General features: G+C 42.9%; 1 protein-coding gene across 3 annotated transcripts in view; it reads left to right on the top strand.

Moving 5' to 3' along the window:
- The window catches only part of SLC5A1 (solute carrier family 5 member 1), a 57,646-nt gene extending 40,726 nt beyond the window's left edge, over positions 1-16,920 (top strand). The window contains exons 10-15 of one of the 3 annotated variants that reach the window (XM_068562604.1): positions 1,219-1,326; positions 5,092-5,242; positions 7,192-7,360; positions 11,665-11,880; positions 13,406-13,509; positions 16,695-16,920. In XM_068562604.1, the coding sequence (XP_068418705.1) occupies positions 1,219-1,326; positions 5,092-5,242; positions 7,192-7,360; positions 11,665-11,880; positions 13,406-13,509; positions 16,695-16,920 (974 nt within the window). Of the gene's footprint in view, positions 1-1,218; positions 1,327-5,091; positions 5,243-7,191; positions 7,361-11,664; positions 11,881-13,405; positions 13,512-16,694 lie in introns of all 3 variants that reach the window. The other 2 variants (XM_068562605.1, XM_068562603.1) reach the window with 2 other exon arrangements.
- Positions 16,921-19,374: the final 2,454 nt, after the last annotated feature.

The following is a 19,374-nucleotide window of genomic DNA, read 5'->3' as shown; positions in this document are numbered from 1 at the left end:
GTTGTGTTCCCTCGTTCTTTACATTGGCAGTTATTTTTCCCCTTTTGCAAATTCTCTGAAGTCATGTCATGCCTCCAGCTATAGCTTCTTCTAGCTAATATTTACTTATTTTTTGCTCTGTCTTCTCCCCAACCCCCAGGCTATAGTAGTGTGTATGATGCCCTTAATGTCAAAGGACCGCAGCCAGTCTCTAACTGCCTGCTGCCCTGTTTCCTGGACCATTTCTGTGAAGGGGCCCCGAGCCTTGCACTTTGCTATCCAGGGTGTTAGATTCTTCCTTGGCCTGTTTGTGGCCTCTCCTACACTTCTGTTTGCGTGTGTGTTTTGGTCAGCCATCCCAGGTCCAAACTGTTTCCTGGAATATAAAGTAATGGCAAAAAGAGAGCACCACAGAGTGAAAGTTCGGTGAGCACCTTCCAAAATGAAGACAAGACAGTCTGGGGGCACTTGTTGCCGTTGGCTACATGCTCCTAATAGTGCTTTCACCCTCCTATACTGGCTCACCTGTCATGAGAAAAATATATCTAACTGAAGATTTTAAAGTATAATGGATATGACACACAGACAAATATTTGAGATGGTGCTGTGATGATTCGGTACTATATGGGGCAGCACTAAATGACCTACCTGTAGTAGGTACCTAATAAATGCATGTAGATCTGAATTCTATAGAAGTTTTTAGAACTTCCTCCAAGTCTCTAGATCATGTCCCCTTCCCCTCCCAGCTTACTGCCTTTCTATTTCTAGCCCAGATTTTCCACATCTGGGAAGTTCTACCCCACATTCCTCCCACTGGGGAATTCCCTTAGTTGTCTAGATGTTCAACCCTACTTGCAAGAGCTGTTGAAAACAAACCTCAAAATTAGGAACCGCAAGTCACTGTGATGTTCAGGAGAAACAAGAACACAGTCACTGCTGAGCAGGGTAGCTAGCTAAAGTCTGAGGACCATGCCCTCTCCTTTCCTGCATAAGCATTTCTTTGCTTCTCCCTCATCTGCCTAGGAACTGTCTTTCTTCCCCAGGCAGAGCTTGGAAATGGTCAGGACCAGCAGGGCAGGGGGATGGCATGGAAGGGCTTAGTGGGAGCTGTGCTCTTTGTGGAACCATTTCAGGGCCATGGGCAGGAACGTCCTGTTTGAAGCCCTGTCTTAAAAAGGTGAATCCTGGAAATAGTTCCCAGATGTCTGCTTGCTGACATGACTCTTCATCTCTCCTCAGAAAAAATTGCCTGCACTGTCCCCTCGGAGTGTGAGAAATATTGCGGCACCAAGGTTGGCTGTACCAACATCGCCTACCCTACCTTGGTGGTGGAGCTCATGCCCAATGGTGAGAGTTGTCCCTGCTGGCAGGGTCTTTCTTGGGAGGCTGATTGGGCTTGGGCTCTATCTACATAGCTGTCTGTGGGCCTTCTGGGGCAAAGCCATTTCTGAGCCTGGGGTGCTAGTAGGGAAAGCCTCATTCCAGGCATCCTCAGTTTTTAAGCAGGTCTTGCCTTAGTAGGGAGGAGACATCTGGCTTGGTTGGGCTCCATGAGTCCTGGCACTTGTCCATCAGTCAGGCATGGAAAGGAGATGATCTGAAAACATGTTAGGGAAAAACACGACTTTTTCATGCTCATCTAGAAAGTCTTTTGATGCTCTCCAACAGACATTAACATGAGGCTTGAACTAAATGGAGTTTTACCTGGAGAATGAATTGACTTCTAGGCTGTTCCAAGGAAAAACATGGAGGGAAAGGCAAAGAGCGATTTTAGCTCTAGAATGAGGAAGTTCAAGGCAGTAGGTAGATTGGATACAAGGGGGTTTCTCATTATAGAGAATGTGGTGTCCTAAGAAAGTGAATACTTAGAGTCCAGAATAGTTAGTTTTGGGGTAGACCTGTATGGTTACTGTTCATCTTCATGTTGAAGAAAAATCTAATTCTGGCTTAAGGGATGGAAATCTCGTTAGGTTAGGGGTCCCGGGAGACAAAAAATTCAAAGGTATTGATCAGGAAAATTTAGAATAAACATAAAATTTTATTACTGAAAGGAAACATGGAGATCATCTAGTCAAACCTGTTCATTTTACAGTTGGGGAAATTGAGGCCTACAGAGAGAAAGTGACTTTTCCAAGGCCACACAGTAACTCAGCATCTGGCATGGTTAACTCAGCTGAAGGCTAGAATTTAGGAATTTGGATTTTTTTTTTTAAACCACAGACTGGATAGATGACCTTGGGCAAACCCTTTGCATTCAACTTCTATAAAAATGGGAGTAATAGTTAACTATTCCACTGAGCTGGGTTGCTTATTAATTAAGGTTGCAATTAACAAGAATCATGGCTCTTTTAGAGTTCTGGCTGGGATCCTGGCCTCTGTGGCGTGTTTATGCTATTTCCTTAGACTGGCAGATCCTGGGTGAGGACTGTAGCTCTGAATACTGTGCTAGAGTGGATTGTGCATGACAGAAAGCTGTGTGGCACATAGTACACAAAAACGCTGCATTTGCATATACCATTGCCATTCCTCACTTTTGGCTGGAATCTGGCTTCTGTAAACACCAGATTCCCCAATGACCTCTCCATGCTAGATCAAATAGATATTTTCCATTGGTCCCTCAGTAGCATTCATCATTATTGATCACTCATCTTTCTTGAGTTATTCCCTTCTCTTGGATTCCATAACACTATCCTCTTCTGTTTGTCTTCCCCCCCGCCCCCCGCCCCCATCCTTTCCAGCTGTTCCTTTTTGTCTCATTTGCAGATTCAGCCTCCTTCACTCAGCCAGTAAATATTCCCCCATCAATCCATCACCAAATTCTGTCCATTTTACCTCCTAAGTATCTCTTATATTCATCTACCTCCTTCTCTTGTTATCTCCATCACTCTACTCTGATATACCGTTATTTGTTGCCTGGACTGCTCTAAAATTATGTTAAACAAATATTTGTTGTGTGAATAAATGAATGTGAGTCTGAGAAGAGTATCATACAGAGGGGAGAAAGCTCTATCCCAGCTGAGCAATTAAGTGGTAAAGTAACTCCGAGCGAATGGCAGAACTAAGACTTGAAGCCCTACCTACTAACTCCTTGAAATGGACCTTTGTTTTATTAACTGAAAAATGAGACTGTTGGATGAGATGGTCTTTATAACTCGTACTATAGCTCCAATAGTCTGTAGTCTACATGATAGACACTCAAGTGGGACCATTAAAAAAACATCCCAACCAATGACAAAATAATCAGAATAGGCAAACTTTATTTTTCTTCTTGTGAGGCTGTAGATGAAAACACAGCTATAAAATTATTTACAGATACAATACCTAGAGGATGATAGAATCATGTTCCAAAAAGATCTCAAGAAGCAGGAATGTTGACTCGAAGCTAACAAGCTGAAGTTTAGTAGAGATATATGTCAAGTTCTATTATACAGGGATAGTACAAGAAACTGAAGATGTTTAGCTTGGAGAAGAGAGAGTTCAAGAGAATATGAGTTGTCTTTGAATATGTGAAAGATGGAAAAGTGGATGAAGAGTAATACCGCTTCTGGTGGGTGGCGTAAGGACTCTGTCTGAGGCTATCAACCGGCAGATATCTGCCTAGCTAGGACTGTCCAAGAGGGAGCAGACTCCTGTTGGTTTAGGCAGAACAAAAGTTGTGGAAAGGATTTGTGTATCAGATGGGTGGTAGGCCTAGGTGACCCCTAAGGTTACCTTTACTTCTGGGATTGTACTCTCAATAGTGGGCCCTCAGCATGGCCTGGCCTCCTAGCCTCAGTAGGGACAACCTCGTGCTCTCCTTGGTTAGTATTTCACAGAGATGTGAAACTATCACCACAGTCAATTTTAGACAATTTTCATCACGCCCCAAAGAAATCCTGTACCCATTAGCAATCACTCTATGTTTCATCCTAGCCACCCCCCAGCCCTAGGCAACCACGAATCCACTTTTTGTCTCTATGGATTTTCTTAGTCTGGACATTTCATATAAATGGAATCATACAATATTTGTCCTTTTGTGTCTTTCACTTAGCATAATGTTTTCAAGGTTCATCCATGTTGTAGGCATTTACTAGTATTTCATTCCTTTTTTAAAAATGATATTCCACTGGATGGATATACCACATTTTGTTTATCCATTTATCAGTTGACGGATCCTGTGTTGTTTCTACTTTTTGGCTATTATAAATAATACTGTTATGAACACCCATGTGCAGGTTTTTGTACAAACCTATGTTTTTATTTCTCTTGGGTAGATGCCTAAGAGTGGAATTGATGGGTCATATGTTAACTCTATGTTTAACTATTTGAGTAAATATTTACCATAGTGGTGGTACCATTTTACATGAGTGCCAGCAATGTATGAGGGTTCCTATTTCTCCACATCATTACCCATGCTTGTTATTATCTGTCTTTTTAAAAATTATAGCCCCTCCAGGGGGTGCAAAGAAGTATTTTATTGTGATTTTGATTTGAATTTCCCTGATGCTTAACAACTTTTCATGTGATTATTAGCCACTTTATCTTCTTTGGAAAAGTGTCTATGTAGGTCCTTTGCCCATTTTAAATTAGGTTATTTGTCTTTTTATTATGGAGTTGTAGGAATTTTTTATATATTCTGTATAATAGACCCTTATTAGATATATGCAAATATTTTCTCCCATTCTATGGGCTGTCTTTTCACTTTCTTGAAACCTTGTCTTTTGAATCCTAGTTTAAATATTTCTTCATTATCATTAATCTTTTGGGTGAGAGACCTTGTAAAAGTCTGCTCAGATGGAAACACGTACACACACACACACACACACACACACATACACACACACACACACCACCATCACCACCACCACCACCACCACCACCACCATCAATCACCCAACTGCAAAGCATTTACCTCATGTGTATTTTGTCCCTAGCTCTTTGTTGACTGCTGTGGACTTACAATGTATTTTTAAGCTACAGTCCATTCCTTAAAAGTTCTAATCTTTCTGGAGAGATAAATCAGAGAATATGGTGTGGTGTCAGAAGGCAAAAAACTTTCCAAGTCTTCACACTTCCCAAGCACAAAAGAGCTGAGGTTCTCCATGTACCACTCAGAACCTCCTTTTCTTTCAGGACTTCGAGGCCTGATGCTGTCAGTCATGTTGGCCTCTCTCATGAGCTCCCTGACCTCCATCTTCAACAGTGCCAGCACCCTCTTCACTATGGACATCTACACCAAGATCCGGAAGAGAGCATCTGAGAAAGAGCTCATGATTGCAGGAAGGTAAGTTCAGCTCCCCCTGTCATGCACCATAGAAAGCTTGAATGATCAGAGAGTTTCCCTCAAGCTGGGGAAGATTGGTACATGCTGGGTAGAATGGGAGCAACCTCTGTGGCAAGTTATATTTGCTTTCAGTGGCATTTAACTTTAAATTGGAGACCATCAAACAATGTCCCTCTGAAGCAGGAAATGACATCAGAGATCATTTAGTCTAACCTCAGTTTATCAATAAACAAAATGAGGCTCGTCCTGCCCAAATCAGGAAGCAGAGGCAGGACTGGAACCCATGGCCAACTGAGTCCTTGTCCAAGGCCCTTTCTACTGTCCCACGCTTTCTTTCTCAGCCCTCCACACTGCAGCTCTCCTCACTGGACTTCTTTTAGGCCCAGGTACCTCCAATACCTTGACCTTTGCTATAACATTTTTCAGGACCATCGTGAGGGTTTGGTGATATTAGGCTTGTGAACATGCTTTGTAAAGTCTAAAATACCAGGCTATGTGCACGCTTGTAATGGACGCAACAGGATACTGAATGCAGTAAGCATTGATCCGTGGGTCAGGTGTGCCCATTTTCCCAATTATCATGGAGCAGATGCTCTGGATAGAGGACTAGTGGAAGCTCTGCTGTGTCTCTCCATGGGGCTAAGGCAGGCCAACCTCCTCAGGGGAGGTGGAAAAAGTCCCTGGAATGTCTGTCAAGGGAAAGGTTCCCAGGGAATGCTGCCACCTCATAAATCTCATGAGCAAGATTAGGGCAAAGGAAGGAAAGGAAAATGGCAGGCCACTTTCAGGAGATGAGACACCTGGCACCCAGGGGAGGTCTGACCACTGAGCCAGAGTCCACCACTCTGCTTCACCGGAAGCAGCATGGTTACCCTGACTGGGTTTTCCTTAGAAAGAAGTTTACTGGTGTTTTTCTGTTATTTATAAGGCTCAAGATGCAACATGGGAAGAAAACCATTTTGTTACTTTGCTCAGGGCTGGACCTCTTGGCCCTGAGATTATGCTGGGGCTCACATTTTTTTTGTGCATCCAATGACTGCTGCCCAGGGGTTTGTCCCTGTCCTAGGTGAACTTACAGTTACATGAAACAATTCCAAACTTTGCTGTGACACCTGTAAGAGCAATCAAGGGCTCAGAGAAGGGAGACATGAGTGCACCATGCAGTAGCTGAGGAAGGCTCCTGGGGGAGCTGCGTCCAAAATGGTGGATAGGAGTTGGGTAAATGGGAGGCAGTGGGAAGGGCATTTTAGAGGGAGAAATATGTGAGTGAAAACATTGCTCCGCAAAGGTTAGCTTAAGACTCGTGCCTTAAATTCAGGTAAGAGAGATAAGAGGATCACAGCCTTCCTTCTATTTAAGTCCAGAGGTTATAAGGAACCCTCCAATCTTTTCAGGACTTGAAGTGAAACTCAAAAGGAGGAAAGCTAGGGAATTCCCTGGTGGTCCAGTGGTTAGGACTCTGTGCTCTTGCTGCCAAGGGCGCAGGTTCAATCCCTGGTTGGGGAACTAAGATCTGCAAGCCATGTGGCGTGGCCAAAAAAAAAAAAAAATGGAGAGCTGGCTCCAAGGTCCATACCTTTGTTCCTATACTCCACTGCCTCTCAAAGTGGGATTCTCTCCTGGTGGTTACTGGGTCTACTTTACTATTGAAAATCAAGTGCATTTTACTTACAGGCGAAGAAGATTTTCCTGAAGAAGCAGAATACAGAAGAAAAGAGTCTCAGTGAATTTGCTAATTATTTTTCCTTGCTGTGGTCATATAAAACTTTATATCTATCTATCTATCTATCTATCTATCTATCTATCTATCTATCTATCTTTATGTGTACATGTGTATTTGCTAGTTATATATATATACACACACACACACAGATATATATATATAGTGATATATATTTATTCATGTGGAGGCATTTATTGACACCCTATTGTGTGGGCTTTGATTTCAGGTTGTTCATGCTGGTGCTGATTGGCATCAGCATTGCCTGGGTCCCCATTGTGCAGTCAGCACAAAGTGGGCAGCTCTTTGATTACATCCAGTCCATCACCAGTTACTTGGGACCACCCATTGCAGCTGTCTTCCTGCTTGCTATTTTCTGCAAGAGAGTCAATGAGCAGGTAGGTATCATACATGTCTAGAAAAATCATTCTGGAACAGAAATTCCCATCTGGATTTGTATATTCTCTGGGAGGGATTCTACTTCCCAGAGATCTTAAGCAGGAATGAATGTGCTGCTGAGGATTTATATGGAAAAGCCTCCAGGGACCATGGGACTCTCCCGGGTTCACATTCTCTTGGACTCCCCTCTTCTCTTTGCTGCAGGTTCCAAATTAATTCCCAACTAATGATGTATGTTTTTCCATCCACTCGTGGTGATTTTGACCCAAATGCATGGGACTCCCTGGGAAGTTTGTAGCCCCTGGGTGAGCAGCTCCAGAGGAAGTTCTAGCACAGGCTACCTCCTTGGTTCGGCAGTGAGCTAGATTTTCCAGCCAGCACTTTTCAGGGCCCAGTGAAGGACCAAGTAGTGATACTCAAGGAAGATAGGGATGAGGGACTGTCAGGAATCTCACCTGTTGAGAGAGTTTGTGTGTGTGGATAATGGAAGACTCAGCTGGAAAGGCAGGTTAAGGTTAGACTAGGCATGGTCCCTTTGAAAGCCAGGCTGAAGAATTTGGGCCATCAGTGGGGCAGCGTTGCAGATTTTGAAGCACCACTAAAAGGATGCCTTTGGATAAGGCTTCTGACTGGGATGTTGCTCAGTGTCTCTGTATCCAACCACCTCTATGCCTGGGAAGGATTGGGAAGGGGTAGGGGTGTTGACTATGTAGCTGACTGTCTGAAACAATATAAACAATGATGTATTTTTGGTTAGACAACCCCTTTCTCTCAATAGGACAGAGACAGATATATATCAGGGAAACACTTCACTGCAGTGACCCAGAGTTGAGGTGTGTAAATCACAACACGTGTCTCTCTTCCTTTGCCATTTGCCATTAGGAACATAGTCCAGATTTGCTGGGGACACAAAACTGGGTGCATGGGTAAGTAGCCTTGAGAGATCAGAATTAAACATGCAAGTGATCTTGGCAGGTTAGGGAAATTGGCACACATCTTGGAATACGTTTCAATAGGGATTGACAGAAACTGGTTCACTGGGAGATTTCTAAAATGCAGGTAAGGAAAGTGTGGCTAGAAGCCCAGCTGGGTATTGCAGTGGGCCACAAGCAGACTCAGATCAGCAATGGACCAGAGCTTTCAAAAAGTAAGGCTAGGGACTTCCCTGGTGGTCCAGTGGTTAAGACTCCAAGCTCCCAATGCAGGGGGCCCAGGTTCGATCCCTGGTCAGTGAACTAGATCACACGTGCCGCAACTAAGACCCAGCGCAGCCAAATAAATAAATAAATAAATTAAAAAAAAAAAAAAAAGTAAGGCTAAGAATTGGAATAGATTGTCATGGTTCTCAACTGGGGGTAATTTTTCCTTTTCCCAGGGGAAATTTGGTGATGTCTTGCAACATTATTTTTTCATATCTGTGAAAATTTTAAAATTATATTTCATATTTAAAAATTTTGGTCAAACAGAAATTGCTTTGATACCCCAAATCCAGATTATTACCTACATTTCAAAATTCCTTAAGGAAAGGTTCAGTTTATTCTACTATTTTGGTTTCCTTGGTAGGAGATATAGCTATATATCTTTATGTCCATGTCTATGACACTCTGAAAGGAATAAACACATTTTGTTAGCATTGTTCTCCTTCATTTGGCAGTTATTTACAACCACTCTTCAACTAACTTCAGAAGTATTCCAAGTTATTAAAGGGAGTGCTTTTTGGGTATGTAAACACCCAATAACTACTGTATTGGGAACATTTTTTTAAATGGTGCACTAAATTCATCTCTTTAATTAGGAAATGAGATGACTAATTTTCACATCATAAATGCAACATTCTCTTATTTCATTATTTTTTTTAAAATTTATTTATTTATTTTTGGCTGTGTTGGGTCTTCATTGCTGCACGTGGGTTTTCTCTAGTTGTGGCGAGTGGGGGCTACTCTTTGTTGCGGTGCACAGGCTTCTCATTGCGGTGGCTTCTCTTGTTGCAGAGCATGGGCTCTAGGCGCGCGGGCTTCAGTAGTTGTGGCTCGCAGGCTCTAGAGTGCAGGCTCAGTAGTTGTGGCGCACGGGTTTAGTTGCTCCGCGGCATGAGGGATCTTCCAGGACCAGGGCTTAAACCCGTGTCCCCTGCATTGACAGGCAGATTCTTAACCACTGGGCTACCAGGGAAGCCCTTATTTCATTATTTTGGAACATTTTTATTTTCTTGGCTGCGCCGTGCAGCTTGTGGGATTTTTAAAGTTCCCCGACCAGGGATCAAACTAGGGCCCTCTGCAGTGAGAGCACGGAATCCTAACCACTGCACGGCCAGGGACTTCCCATTTGGGAACACTTTTGATTGTTATGATTTGGGGAATGTTACTGGTATCTAGTGGGTAGAGACCAACATTCTACAATGCATAAGACACCCTCCTGTCCCCCTTCCCCCAACAAAAAATTATCCAGCCCAAATGTCACAGTGCTGAGGGTGAGAAGCCCTGGCCCAGAGTCTCTGGAGAGTAGCACACAAAGACTGCAAAGTGATTCTCAGGACCCGTCTCGCACTCTGTTTGCTGAGGGGTGACTAAGTCTTGAGGAAAATTTCAAAGGATCCCAGATTTTTCTTTTTTTTTTTTTTTTTAATAAATTTTAAGCTACACTAACTGTTTTTTTTTTACTTTTAATTAATTAATTTATTTAGGCTGTTGCTGCGTTTTAGTTGCAGCACGCGGGATCTTCGTTGCAGCATGCAAACTTGTAGTTGCAGCATGCATGTGGGATCTAGTTCCCCCACTAGGGATCGAACCTGGGCCCCCTGCATTGGGAGCGTGGATTCCTACCCACTGGACCGCCAGGGAAGTCCCCCAGATTTTTCAAGAGCCTCTTGAGAATAGAGACTAAAGGAATAAGAGCAGACTACTATTGCCAAAAGAAAAGGAAAACCTAAGCGAGTTTTATCAATACTATTCACACAAACTAAAGTTAAGAAATAATTTTTTTACTGAGAAAGTGTATGAGGGACAAAAGGAACATCTTTTTCTTCTTCCTTATTCATTTATTCATCCAGCAGACACTTCCAGATGCCAGCATAGGGCTAGGCATTAGCAACACACAGGGAATGAATCCTGGTTCCTTCTCTGGGCAAGCTCCCAGTTCAGATGGGGAGACAGGAGCGAATGCATGATTACACGGCAGTGTGGTCAGTGCTGGTGTGGAGGTGTGTCCACAGTGCTGCAGCCACAGCAAGGAGGATGCACCCACCCAGTTCTGTCTAGGCAGAAGGAGAGGAGACCTTCCAGCTAGGGCAAGATTCCCAGGAAGGGATGAACCTGTGCCCTCCTAGGTAGAGAGAATGACCTGTGCAAAGAGCCAGGACATGAACATACATGACACGTTTAAAGAATAGCTGGTTATTTAGCACACCTGTAATATACAGTGTGGGGGTACAGATGGCTAGCAAAGGAGCCGTTCAGACCAACACTTGACAAAATCACGAAGGCTCCCTTTGGCCACCCTTCTATGTGCTCACTCTGCTTTGTCATTGGTCCTTTTAAAATATGACCTGTAGACTCAGACTTTGTCCTCTAGGTGAGAACTGACTGAAAGGAAAGAAAGAAGGAAGGAAGAAAGGAAGGAAAGGAGGGAGGAAGGAAGAGAGGGAGGGAGGGAGGAAAGAAAGGGTTTTTTAAAAAACCTGAAAAATTGCCCCCCAATGTTACTAGTCTCTTAAGGGCTTTCCATAATTCTAATATGTAAACCCAAAATTTAATGTAAAAACACACAGTATAATTTTATGTTCTCAAATTAAAAACAGTGACTTTGGATCTATAAAAGGGGGTGATGGAAAATTCCTTTCTCCTCTGTCCCCAAAAGACCCAATTTCTTTTTCCATGTCTTCAAGGAATACAAATTACTTCACCAGTAATTGTTGTACATCTGAATGTGCCTAAATCTGGAGGCTGATGGTAAAAGTAGCTGCAGGTAGAGAAATTCAAATTATTTTTCAAGTTAAAGGGAATTAAGGCCTTTGGAATTAAGGCCTTGGGTTGCTATTCTAACTAGTTATTAGACACTTTACTCCATTATCTTGTGAATCCTTGTTTTATGACTTACGTAAAATCACATTACTGAAACATGGTAAACGCAGCCACTGAAGGCCTGATGTAACATTCCTAACCGTATTCTGAACTCCACTGTTTCTGTTTTAGATAGCCTGGAGCTTTCATTTCTCTCACTGTTATTCTTTTGCCTCTGTCCCCCCAGTGAATGCGCAGCTGTTTTCTGTATACAGTGTTTCTTAACCCAGGTTTTTCTTTCACAGGGAGCCTTTTGGGGACTGATCATTGGATTTGTGATTGGGGTGTCCCGTATGATTGCTGAGTTTGCCTATGGAACTGGGAGCTGCATGGAGCCCAGCAACTGTCCCACAGTTATCTGTGGTGTACACTACTTGTACTTTGCCATCATCCTCTTTGTCATTTCTCTCATCATCATCCTGGCTGTCTCCCTCTTCACCAAGCCCATTCCAGATGTGCATGTGAGTATCCATCTGGGAGACCTGTCCTGCCCTGGTTTCATGTTCATGCTGCAACACCCATCTTGGTTGCCTTTGGCTCAATCAGACGTCATATACTCACATGACTAAAATAGGCCATCCTTGCTTTTGGTGTCATGTAGAAGGATACAGGACAGAAAACACGGTTTCCCAGTAGAGCAGTGTCCAGAGTGTGTCTTCAGCAGGAGTCCTCACAGCAGGCCTCATTTCACTCCAGGGGCTATTCTCTGGATCCTGCTCCCCAGGTGACAGCTCGGTACAAGGGAATGAGATCACATGGGCAGGCACAGGGGTCACCCTGGCTTGGATGCTTATGTCCCAGATAGCAACAACACATATTTCTTGTAACAGTCTCCTGGTCATAGCTTCCAGGGGTCCCAGCAAGGGACATACCTAGTTATAAAAATCACCACATTGAGGGAAATCTGAAGTATGATTTACCCTTTATTTTTTCCCAATTAAGCCTCCAAACAGTTGCCCATAGAATTTAAGAAATTTCAAATAGTATCAAAGTATAATTGATTCAAGACTTCAAAAATCACAAGTACTCTTCTTTAGCTCTAGATGTCACCCTTGGTTTAGGGTATGTTCGCAGCCCTCCCAATGCAGATGAAGATTACCAGTTATGGGTCATGTTTACCATAAGCAATATAGTCTGATAACCCAGCACAGCTGACATTCTGTCCTTTTCAGTTTTCCAAGGAACAGAGCTAGAGAGTTAACCCAAGATCGCATTTGTCTGTAGAGAAAGAGAAAGTGTTTTGTTTATCCCTTTCTGGTGCGTGCACAAATACAGGGGCTTACGGAATCCCTGAGAGACCTTCAGTCTCACTGCCAAATTTTCAAAACTGTGACCAACCTTAATGTCAAACAAAGATTGCTTTTATAGCAGCAGAACCGCCATCATGGTTAGTGGCCAAATCTGTCACAGGCTCGCTTTACGTTGTATTCATTGCTTCTTGATGTCTCAGTTTTTGAAAGTATTGTAGCCCCAAACGCATTTAATTCCATGCTTCCTCTTGAAGTAAAGTGGTTTCTGGTTTCATGTCAATAGAAACTGCACCTCCAGCTGTTCCCTGTTCTAAATGGCTTATGAGTCTACAATTCTCCGCCCATAATATAGTACAAAAAACCTGATCTTACACTGCCGGTCTGGATAAATGAGTGTCTAGCCTTGTTTCCCAGCACGAGTGCTAAATGGAACAAATTCACTTATCATATGTAACAAGAGATCATTCATTCAAAACATTTCTATGTTCAAGGCAGTCTCTTAGCCTCTGAATATGCACATAGCATAGGGGCTGGTGTGCACGTGTGTAAGATTTATATCCACATTCCCAACATATTTAGAGATAGTGCTGTGGATGGGAACTGTTATCTGTGTTCTTGATGGTATTGAGAGCCACATTCCTTTTCCTTTCTTGATGTACATCTCTTTGTTCTCCCAACTTCTTGGCCCAAGACACTGTTTGGATCTTTCTGCTAATCTGTTCTGCTTTCTCCACAGCTCTACCGCCTGTGCTGGAGCCTGCGTAACAGCAAAGAGGAGCGTATTGACCTGGATGCAGGAGAGGAGGACATTCAAGAAACCCCAGAGGAGACCATTGAAATAGGTGATTTGTGGCTCAGAGCCTATTCCCAAGCCCTAAAGGGTTACTCCTCCAACAGCAAGACCACCTTACTGAAGCCTTCACTAAGTGCCTCATCAAAGCTCAGATCTTTCTTCTAGAGGGGAGTGAGGAGTGGGGTGTGGGGTGAGATGGATAAGTGGGTTTTGAGCAGTTTACTCAAGGTCTGGTCAAGGGGAGGAGGGGGATACCAAATCGTCCCAGCTCTTCAGTCTCTGGTTTTTAGTGCTCAGTGAGTAAGCGTGGGTGAGATACGTGCCACCCTGGCTTGGTTTGGGGCTTGGCTAGGGACAAGGGAAGGCTCAGGGCTCTTCCGACATAGCCTGTGAACTGAAAGAAGTTGGAACCAAAGCTATGGTCAGTTCTAGTGATATCAGGGGGATGGGATAGAGGCTCGTAGGGTCTTGTGTCTTACCGGCTTACCACATCATATTTAAAAAATCAAATTTCCCTGGAAGTCCAGTAAGATAATGCTTAGGCAATGCCATGATTATCCTGATCATGGAGCAATGCTTTCCTCAACTTCTGTGTTGCAGCTTTTCCTCCCTAGATGGGAGGGGTGCACACATGGAGGATAGTTGTGGTGATGTGCGGTGTGCAGAGGTGTGGTAGCACAAGGTCATATGTGTTTTACCTGGTACTGGGCTGGAGGTCTCATCACTCCATCTGAAGGGGAGCATGGATGCTGCAGAACAAGGTCTGAATCTGGCCATCAGGAAACTCATAGAACTAGCTCTGGAAAGGGCCCTAGAGATTGTTTGGTCTTATCACCTCATTTTACAGACATGGAAATTGAGGCCCAGGAAGGGAGAGGCTTTGCCTATGGTCCCAGCTCTGATGTAGTCTGCTCTGAGATTACTCTAAAGACCTCTCAGTTCTGAAATGTGACCCTGCAAGTGCTGGAAGGAACCTAGAGCCATAGGCAGCTGGCCATGGTATTGAAAAGGCTGCCCCTTCCTGCTTCCTTGGGGCAAGCAGGTGTGAACATGCCCCCTACTTCTCCCACCCCCCAAAATGTCTCCACATTGAGTGAGAATATCACAGATTTGAAAGGAACATGGATGAGGCATATTTTGAATGTTTTAATGTGGAAGAAGAGATGAGCTCTGCACCACAGGGAAGGCTTAAGACAGATGAGTGGAAAGAACTCTTCCAATTTAACTTGAAGTATGGAGGCAGGATAGTGCAGAAACAGTGTGGTATTTGGATTTGGGGAGAACTGAGGTTGAATCCTGAATTCTCTACTTACTACCCTGGGCAAGAGATTCCATTTTTTTAAAGCTCAAGTTCCTCACAATAGTATTCTAAATGATAGGCTACACTTCATAGCACTGTTGGAAACATTGAATAAGATAATCCTCCACTATAAGAATTGGCTATAGTTATCACCGTCATTACTGATACTTAAGGAAGAGTTTTCTGTGTTTGTCTGGAAAGGGGTGGGCAGCAAGTATGCTTCTAACAGGGATGCCATAGAGGAGACTCCTACATTGACTAGAGAACTGGCTTAGTGACTTCTGAGGTTCCTGGCAGCACTTGAATTCTGTTGTTTCTTGATGAGCTCATGGTGAAATCAGACTGAACACCCTGCCCTATTAAAGTTCAATAAATGAAGATTTCTTGAGGGCTTTTGCAGGCAATAGGTGTGACCCTCAACATTCTCTGAGAAATGGCAGCATGAGGAAACTTGCAGCTGCATCATCATCATCCCCATATCATCACCACCAGCACCATTGTCATCATGACTGATATTGATATGATCATAACATATTTTAATTATGAATACTTTAGGGATTCATTTTAGCACTGCATCATACTTGTAAGGCATATAATGCAAGTATAAGTACAGATGAGGAAAATGAGACATAAAGACTTTCTCAAGGCCACCCAACTTTTTATTGACCCAGATAACCAGGCATTTCTCACTTGGGCTGGTTAGTGAGCCCAACTCCTTGCTACTCCCTCCCCATTCTCCTATTTTGGTAGAGTTTACTGAAATGGAGGGGTACAAGGAGGTTTGTCTTTTTTATGTGTGTGAGAGAAAAGAGAGGGAATGGAAGGGGACTAACACTTCTTAACCCCTACTACACACTGGGCACTCTCTCAGGAAATCTTATTAATGAAGAAGGTGTTATTTATCCAACTTTACATATACTTGAATATGAGGGGTGAATTAAGACGGCCATAAAGTGGATTGACATATATACACTAATATATATAAAATGGATAACTAATAAGAACTGCTGTATAAAAAAATAAATAAAATAAAATTCAAAAATTCAAAAAAAAAGCAAAAAAAAAAAAAAAAAAAAAAGAAGGCCATAAAGCTGGGTTTTGGTTCCAGTTCTGACACATATATGTGCTTGACCACTGAGGTTCTTTCCAATTCAGTAAGTCTGTGATTCTTAGAACTGGGAAAGTGGAGAGCAGTGGTCCCTGACCATGGTGCTGAAAACACAGTGGGCTTGATTTTGTATCTAGTGAGTCACAAACCTGAGATTCTAACCCAGGTCTGCCTACCTCTAATGCCACACCTGGGCTCAGAGGACAGAATTAGTTCCCTTGGTGGGCATCCACTTTGAATGGCAAGGTCGGTTGAATGGTTCGACTCAGCAGTATCAGATCTTAAGCCCTGGAAGTGTTGGTCACTGCTGCCTTGTATCAGGGACTATTCAGACCAATCCTTACCACATGGCTGGATCTGTTGTGAAGCCTTGGAGTTTCCAGGTGTAGCCAGTGCACTCCTGAGTCATGCCAATCTCATTGCTTTTCAGTGATATAGCAAACAGACATGAGTTTCTGTGTTTGGGAGGTGGGTTTTCCATGTTCTTCATACGTCACAGTCCCCAGCCAATTGTTAACATTTCTCTCTCATAAACTATTATTTCCTGTTTGATTCTGACTGTTCTAAATCAAAAGGTATTTACATTGGGCCCAACAGAGATAAAACGTAGGCAAGCTGATCATAAGGATGTAGAATCCATCTATTAACATCATCTTATAATTATGTTTATACAAACATAAATTTGTACCATTTTCATTCCTGCAAACAAGAAAACTGGGAAATGTCTGCAAAATGGCAGATCTTTCATGGAATGGCATCTCCCCTGGAAACCTTTTCTGGTGCCTCCTGCTTCTGTATCCAACAATCCTTTTATGCCTTTCCCCTGACACAGAAGTTCCTGAGGAGAAAAAAGGATGCTTCAGGCGGGCCTATGACCTGTTTTGTGGTCTGGACCAGCAGAAGGGCCCCAAAATGACAAAGGAAGAGGAGGCAGCCATGAAGCTGAAGATGACAGACACCTCGGAGAAGCCTTTGTGGCGGACGATAGTGAACATCAATGGCATTATCCTGCTGACTGTGGCCATCTTCTGCCATGCATATTTTGCCTGAGTCCTGCCTTCTGCTGCAGGCTGTGCTTGGGAAGGCTGGGATCTTTATTCTGTCTCCTTTTAATTCCGTTCTGCAGTGTTGAAGGCACACCAGCTAGTTGTAAATTTTGCCCAGTCGATAAATGTGTACATTTGTAATTACAGGCTAGCTAGAGAAAAATTGCTGTTTTGCTGTTAACTTATGTATTTGAGGCCAGTGTGATACAGTCATCTGTACATATCGGAGCTGCAGAAGGAAATTCCACTCAGTCTGATGTCTAGGAAAAGGCAGACTAAGAAACAGAAGCCCTGTGATGTATGATGCGAGTTTGTCTCAGGTAGATTCAGCACGTCAACATTGTTTGTGATCCTTGAATATTGTTTTAAGAGTTGTGGTCTCCCTGGTTCCTACCACTTTCCCTATCTAACTTCCCCCTTCATTTTTTTTTTTAAAGAAAAAACTCCCCCCTCCTCATGATATCCCTGTCAAGGTTTTCCTGGCACAGGAAAGATCAATCTGATAAACTGATGAACACGTTGAAGCTGAGGATGTGAGCTTGATGGGGTCCCTGTCCTGGGTGTTTGCTCTTTGAAGGAGGGGCCTGGACATGGCAGTACTAACACCAAAGGGAGGGACCTAGGCTCCAGCCTCAGGCCAGTGGGGAAAGCAGATAATTCCAAGTCAAGGGGATTTTCTGGTTTTCTTAAAAGTGTCCATTGTCAGTTCTTTGTGTTGAGATTTCATTCATTTTGGCATTTCCTGTGCCTGGACTGTCTTAGCCACTCAGTAATGTTTGTGGACTGAATGAATGATGTGGGTATTTGTTAATAAATGCTTGCTTTACTTTTGGTTAACCTTGTGGCTGCACAGAGTACACCCTCTGGTGACTATAATGAATTGGGGTGCATTTTCCAGAGGCTCCTCTTCCTCATGGTGCTGATATTGACATACAGGCTTACTAACTGACTCAGTGTCACAAAATAGAGCACATATGCCTCTTGGGGGCATCTGTCATCTCAAAGCAGCCGCACTCTCCTGAAACACTGAAACTTTTAGCCGGAGATCCTCCTCCCTGTGAGTCCATGTGACCACAGCTCTTCCTTTATTAGGTGTCTTGATTGGTGGTCATCCATTGACCAAGTTTGGGGTGGGTGGTCTCTGTTCCAGGTGGTAGCACTCAACACTTTTATTTCTTGTTTTACCTGTTTCCTAGGGAGAAATTTTTTAAATTAAAATTAAATTTAATTAATTTATTTCTTTTAGTTCCACCTGTGGAATCTTAATAATATTGTAATATAATCCTGTGGAAGTCATGATGTTAGTATTGACTGATTTCAGGCTAGCTTAGAAAAGAGCTGAGAGTGGTTCCTTGGGTATAAAAATGGTTCGACAGGTAAAGAATGGCTTCTTCTTGTGAAAGGAAAAGAAAATATTTGATGTGCCCTCATATTCCCCTTAAGCTAGGCAGAGAACAGGAAAAAGTGGAGAATTTCACATGGCTAGTATTACTCAGAGTACTCAGTTTTGTGGGGAGTTTGTGATATTTTTGAGCTTTGAGAGGCTAAAGGAGAGGACTGAAAGCTAGAGGATGGAGCAGCATAAAGTATCTAGATTGTCCTAGATTCTGTTTCTGACCTTGTCAATGATTCACTATGTTTATTGTGGTAAATTATTTTGTCTCAACTCTGTATTTTTCTCTTTGAAAAATGGGACCTTGGTGCTCCTAGCATCTACCTACCTCCTCTGGGTGTGACGAGGTCACTTTGAAAAGAGAATGAGCGATACATACATGAAAGATGCCAAGCAGATGTAATATTAAGCTGCATTTAGTCCCGTACATTAAAATTTATTACTTTGGTAAAAAATAAAAACATTAAAAAACCATACATAACATCCTGATTTCCTGTTTTCTAGAGATTCTAGACAAATACTGACCTTGTCTGTGGTGAGCATTTGTTGGTACAAGATATGGATTAGGAAGCAGGAGCCAGGACAGTTGAGAATAGAATCTAACAACTTGAACAATTTAACAACAAGTAGCAAAGTTTGGAGATGATTTCAACTTGAAAACCGCTAGTAAACATGAGGTGAGTAATTCTACCTTCAATGCACAATGTCCCATTAGAACAGACTGAACCACTTGGGTAACCAGGGCCCAGTAAGTGATAAACTGTACTAGAATAATTTCAGGGATGCAGGAAAGAGCTATTCTTTTCCTCAGATGGAAGGTGTGTGTTATGGTGCAGAGTGATTGCTCATTAATGCTAGTTTTTAGAACTGAAAAACCATGCCCTGTCAGGAAGAAAGCGTCTTTAAGTATGGATGACCATTTTAAAAGGAATCTCTCAAAATGAGAAGATAAAGCTCCTTCTCTGTAGAGTGATGTTGGTCCTGGGGCCTTTGACATACCTGAGAGCATTTCTTACTTCCATATAACTGAGTCAGGCATTGGTGTATACATGAAAAAATTTCTAC

Source organism: Eschrichtius robustus, chromosome 14, assembly GCF_028021215.1.
Source record: "Eschrichtius robustus isolate mEscRob2 chromosome 14, mEscRob2.pri, whole genome shotgun sequence".
Lineage (NCBI taxonomy): Eukaryota > Metazoa > Chordata > Mammalia > Artiodactyla > Eschrichtiidae > Eschrichtius > Eschrichtius robustus.
The sequence above is the reverse complement of the archived record's forward strand: the minus strand, read 5'-3'. Positions and strand labels throughout refer to the sequence as shown.